The sequence below is a fragment of the Chiloscyllium plagiosum genome, chromosome 29, assembly GCF_004010195.1.
Source record: "Chiloscyllium plagiosum isolate BGI_BamShark_2017 chromosome 29, ASM401019v2, whole genome shotgun sequence".
NCBI lineage: Eukaryota > Metazoa > Chordata > Chondrichthyes > Orectolobiformes > Hemiscylliidae > Chiloscyllium > Chiloscyllium plagiosum.
In genome coordinates, this window is record NC_057738.1 from 39,346,390 (window position 1) to 39,352,590 (window position 6,201).

Consider the following 6,201-nt stretch of genomic DNA (forward strand, 5'->3'; position numbering starts at 1 on the left):
TAGTGGTTTGTCTCTGCCGCTTCCGGTTGTCAGTTCCAGCTGTCCACTGCAGTGGTCGGTATATTGGGTCCAGGTCGATGTGTTTATTGATTGAATCTGTGGATGAGTGCCATGCTTCTAGGAATTCCCTGGCTGTTCTCTGTTTTGCTTGTCCTATAATAGTAGTGTTGTCCCAGTCAAACTCATGTTGCTTGTCATCTGCTTGTGTGGCTGGTCATGTCGTTTCGTGGCTAGTTGGTGTTCATGGGTTTGGATCGTTAGCTGTCTTCCTGTTTGTCCTATGTAGTGTTTTGTGCAGTCCTTGCATGGGATTTTGTACACTACGTTGGTTTTGCTCATGCTGGGTATCGGGTCCTTCGTTCTGGTGAGTTGTTGTCTGTGAGTGGCTGTTGGTTTGTGTGCTGTTATGAGTCCTAGTGGTCGCAGTGGTCTGGCTGTCAGTTCGGAAATGCTCTTGATGTATTGTAGTGTGGCTAGTCCTTTGGGTTGCGGCATGTCATAGACAATGGAATGAGGACATGCCGCAACCCAAAGGACTAGCCACATTACCATACATCAAGAGCATTTCCGAACTGACAGCCAGACTACTGCGACCACTAGGACTCATAACAGCACACAAACCAACAGCCACTCTCAGACAACAACTCACCAAAACAAAGGACCTAATACCTAGCATGAGCAAAATCAATGTAATGTACAAAATCCCATGCAAGGTCTGCACAAAACACTACATAGGACAAACAGGAAGACAGCTAACGATCCGCATCCATGAACACCAACCAGGCACGAAATGACACGACCAGCTTTCCTTAGTAGCCACATACGCAGATGACAAGCAACATGAAATCGACTGGGACAATACTACTATTATAGGACAAGCCAAACAGAGAACAGCCAGGGAATTTCTAGAGGCATGGTACTCATCCACAGATTCAATCAATAAGCACATCGACCTGGACCCAATATACCGACCACTGCAATGGACAGCTGGAACTGACAACTGGAAGCGGCAGATTCAAACCACTACAAATGCCGGAGGAAAGATCACAGAAGCGCTTCACAGGAGGCTCCCAAGCATTGACGATTGCTCCTAGACAGGGGATGAAACGTCTGCAACACAAATTCCCAGCTCGGCGAACAGAACCACAACAACTGACATCCTTTGTTTAATGAACAGGAAAATTCTGAAAGGGTCATATTAAGGAAAGCGAAAGTACAAAATCAATTGTCAAAATCTAATTTTGAGTAGTTCACGAAATTATGACCAAATACATTTTTGAGCACTTATTATTGTTATAGTCACTGAAGGAAATATAGCCAAAGTCCAAAATTACCTTATACACAAAGTACCTCTGACAAAGTATTTCATTGTGAACAATGAAACAAATTGGGAGTCAAGCTGCAAGAGTACTCAATATGTTCCATAAAATGTCAAGTTATATCTGAATTAGCTATACCAATATTTAAACTTCTGAGCCTTAATTGGCTGAGGAAGAAAATACTCTTTGAAGCTTCCAGCATAAGTGAGACATCAAAGATAAAAGGAAGTAGTACAGCATTTAACAAAGAAAGAACCTTCAATTATATAATGCCTTTCAGAGACATCACTCAGCAGTTTTCAGTGTTATAGAGATGCAGCAACAAATCTGCTTTGTGTAAATCCTCACAATCCATAAACAATAACATTTAGAAAATCTTTGACAGCTGCACTGGTTGAGATGCCATGTCAGTTGAGGAACTCTTCTGAATGGTGCCATGGAACGTATTACAGACAGTGACAGCACTGTTCTGGCTTAGTGTCTCATTTGATGTGCAGCACTTCCAACTGTTCAGTGTTCCCTCACTGAAGTGTCAGCTAAGATTACATGTTTTTTTGAATCTTTCAATGTGGTTTGAACTCATGACCTTGTGATTCAAAGGCAAGAGTAATGTCACTGAGCCAAAACTGACAATTCTATAATACAAAGGAAAAACTGAGAAATATCTAACAAAATTCAAATTATTTTTTAAAAAGTCATGGGAAGAAAGTAGAATAAAAGAGTGAAGAAGAAATAAGGTAAACAGAAAATTAAATAAAGTGATACATCCCCTGCCACCACACTGAGAAGAAGCCAGCACCACTGATATCATTGACATGTACCTGGAGCTGAAAGCTGGCTCTATCTATATCTACATATGCAGTGCCACTGATGCCCAAGGAATTTTCACCACCCTTACTCCTCTCTCAGCTCCACTTGGGGCCACAGTTCTCACTTTACTTGACATCCCTCCTGCTTGCTGCGCCACTTGGCACCACACTCACCAGCCCACTCCCTGGTTACCCTTCTTCTGACCTGTTACTGACTCCACCCACCCACCCTCCCAAGACTCTCTTACTCCAGGGATGGTCAACAGCAAGGAAACACAGCAGTGGATAGAAGGGAAGCAGTGGGGGGTCAGCAGTGAATAGACAAGGGTTTGGCATGGAACAGTGAACAAATGACAATTTCAGGATTTACATTGAAACATCTGGAAAACACATTCTACTGTTCCTGTTCTTTGATGCAGGCACATCACAGCAGTGTTACTGGCAATGACATCAATAGGTACTGTAACTACATGGATTAGGTGTACCTTGCAATTATACTGGCAATGAAAGCAGATTTAAATAAAACTTTAAGAGTTTTAAGAGTTCTTTTAGCAGTAAAGTTCATTATAGTAGTAAAGCTATTTCTGAGGAGTTTTACTGCTACAGTAAATTAAATATTAGTTCAAATTTCATGACATGCAAGCTGAAATGTCAAAATAGTTCTTTACTGTGGTAGATTAGCATTACCTGGAAAGATTTAAATACGTAACAGACAAGTTAAAAACACAACTTGACAACTTTGGTCTTGTTTCTAAAGAGCACAAAATGGTACTAACCTGTACAAAAGCAACTGTGACAACAATAAGTATAGCCTAGCAGAGGGGAAAACAAAAATGTGATTGGTCTGCATCAAAAAATGCAATTCAAAGATTGACACTGATGCTATTAATTTACAGTAGCATTTCTATGACCCTCAAGACAACTAATTTAACTAACATGAACTTACAAAGCAAAGCAAAACTGAAACCTTGTCAAAATCCAACTAATAAGCTCTGTATGTTGATAACATTTAAAAATGCTTGTAATCATATGCTCTAAACACAAAGGAGGCTGGCAGCAGGGAAGTGCCACACAAGGGAAGTGCCTTTCAAGAAGTTGGCAAATACCTGACATGTAGTGAAAGCATTCAAAAAAAGTGCACTTGACATCTGTTTCTTTCACTGAAGTTGTTTACATGGTGTAAATATCTGCTGATCTCGGTAAATGGATGACAAATTGGGAAACAGCTTCCATACGTGAGAAATTGAGGACTCAAGTTAATTAACAGTGCTTTAACCATAACCACCTCAATAAGTGCTTCATTACTGTCCCAAAAGAACTGAAGATTTCCCAATCTCCTTTAATGCCTATCCAGAAAAGTCAGAAGTGACCAGGGTGACAGTGGGATCCAAGCCAAAGTAAATTTCTGGAACTTCCATACACCCAGAACTGATTCTTCCAAAAGAGTGGAAAACTCTGTCTTTTATTTCTTTCTGTACTCAATTTGACTCTAATCCAATTTACTTCTGTCATTTCCAGGCTGTCAGCTCCCAACGTTGACTAAGATTACAAATTGTCTTATCAATTCATCACCACCCTCGGCAGGTTATGCCAGAAATTATTTTTCAGCTGAAGTGAATAGGAAGAAGTCCAATTAACAATGCAGAAAACTGAATGCCCTGTTCAAGCAAGAGTTGGCCTTGTATGTTTCTACACAAAGTGTAAATATTTTGATTTAGTTTGACTGAATTATTGAATCTAGTCTTTTAAAAAATATTTTTAGAAATAATATAAATAACTTCCATATCTTACCACTGTGATGCTGACTGCATCATCAAGCTGGTGCATTAGAACACTGATAACAGCTGAAGCCAGTAGAAGCATAATCAAGGGATTTTTGAACTGCAAAAAATTGTAAAAATGTTTAATAACTTATTCTTAATAGAGGTTAGCTCAGTTATTTTACAATTAACCTAGATTTCTAATTATGAAGCACTCCTTTCCAATACATAAATCACAGCTCCATCATCAGGAACTACCAATCCCATAAAATAGAAGAGTGTTGCTGGCGGTGTAGTTGAGGGTGAACACCTTAAATTCTCTGCTAATACAGGTCATGAGCCTGGACACACAGCTTTCTAAAACTGATAGCTATATGGAAACAGAACCTCATGACTTTTGTACAAGTACTTCTTCAATTTCAACAAAGTCAGAGTTATAACCTTAGTGCAAATTAATAAAGTGCCTGATTCTGCAGAAGGTAAATAAGTATTATGCAAATAAATGCAAATTTGGACAGTTGAATCAGTAAAACATCTTTGTACAATGACAAAAATGAATGCAATACTATCCAATTTTGTATGGTGTAACAAACCAAAATAATCCTAGTGTTCTACCCTACAGCTTTGCTGCAGAATAATAACTTTCTGCAGTTTTTAGATTAGATTACATTACAGTGTGGAAACAGGCCCTTTGGCCCAACAAGTCCACACCGACCCGCCGAAGCGTAACCCACCCATACCTCTACATTTACCCCTTACCTAACACTACGGGCAATTTAGCATGGCCAATTCACCTGACCTGCACATCTTTGGACTGTGGGAGGAAACCCACGCAGACATGGGGAGAATGTGCAAACTCCACACAGTCAGTCGCCTGAGGCGGGAATTGAACCCGGGTCTCTGGCGCTGTGAGGCAGCAGTGCTAACCACTGTGCCGCCCATTCTGTCTTCACTACTCTTTCTGTGCCTGACAGCTCGTGCAGTATCCTACTTTCATGTGTCAGACTGCTCTTTTTTGGTGTATGACATTTTCCTTTATTATCAGGTATTCTGTCAGTAAGACTGGGGGAAGAAAGATTCCAACACAATAGAAATGAAGTATGTGTCAATTTTGGAGTTAAGTCCTGCACATAGCTGTCCTGTGAAATTAAGCTGTTTAAAGTGATTTTTAATACAAAGCACATTACTGAAATTTACACACACAACCTAATGCCTTGATTTCAAACCACACAAAGGAATTGTAAACCACAGAGTAATAGTACAGGTAGACAACCCTTTATCCAAAATTCCGAACTTCAAAATCCAAAGGTTTTCTCGTGAAGTTCTTTTCACGTTAACAAGGTTGTTTGGTGTGCAAACAGTTAATCCAACTGCACACCCACTCGATGCATGTCACACAGATTTGATGTTGGGTGGGGAGGGCATGATCCAGCGCTGACATGCCTCAATTCTGTCTGAGGACCCAGAGTACTCAGTGAGTCTGCTGTTCACTAAGATTTTTTTTTAAACTTTGACTGTCAAACTGTCACTTATTCCAAAATTCGAAAAATTCCAAATTCTGAAAACCAGCTGGGCCCGAGTGTTTTGGATAAATGAATTGTGTACCTGCAATCAGAAAAAGAGTAAAACCAAAGGCAGATTCACCTCACTGGAGGGGACATCTGTTTGGGCAAGTCAGTCTTAATAAAATTAATGCTTATCCAAGAATCTTTAAAGCAGAAAAATGATTCAATGGAAGCAAACTGAGTCTATTAAAGAACAAAAAACCCAGTTTAACACGTCTCATTTCCCCCCACCATCACACCCACTCCAGTTACAGGCTCTGCCCCCACTCCCAGCTCCATACCCACACCAGATCCCAGCTCCCAGCCCTGCCGAGTTTTCACCATCCCTCCAGACCTCCCCCTCACTGCAGACGAACGATCGGTCATCAGCAAAGGACTCACCTTCATCCCACTCCGTCCACACATCAATGAATTTAATACACGCCGTGACGTCGAACACTTCTTCCACCGCCTCCGCTTATTTTCACAATCAGGACTCCCGCCCACCTTCCGAGGACCCCTTTGCCCACCTCCAACTCACTGCATCCACTTGGACACCCCGCGCGGGCCTATTACCTGCCCTCGACCTCTTCATTTCCAACTGCCGCCAGGACATTAACCGCCTCAACCTGTCTACCCCCCTCCCCCACTCTAACCTCCCACCCTCACAACACGCAGCCCTCCAATCCCTCTGCTCCAATCCCATTCTCACCATCAAGCCAGCGGATAAAGGGGGCGCAGTGGTAGTCTGGCGCACTGACCTCTACAC

At 41.5% G+C, this 6,201-nt stretch overlaps 1 protein-coding gene across 2 annotated transcripts in view; it reads right to left on the reverse strand.

Annotated features, from left to right (window-relative positions):
• atp2c1 (ATPase secretory pathway Ca2+ transporting 1) overlaps positions 1-6,201 on the reverse strand; it is a 136,170-nt gene that overhangs the window by 74,788 nt on the left and 55,181 nt on the right. For both annotated transcript variants that reach the window (XM_043719600.1, XM_043719601.1), the window contains exons 4-5: positions 3,920-4,009; positions 2,905-2,940 (exon numbers count right to left, since the gene is read on the reverse strand). In XM_043719600.1, the coding sequence (XP_043575535.1) occupies positions 2,905-2,940; positions 3,920-4,009 (126 nt within the window). The remainder of the gene's footprint in view (positions 1-2,904; positions 2,941-3,919; positions 4,010-6,201) is intronic.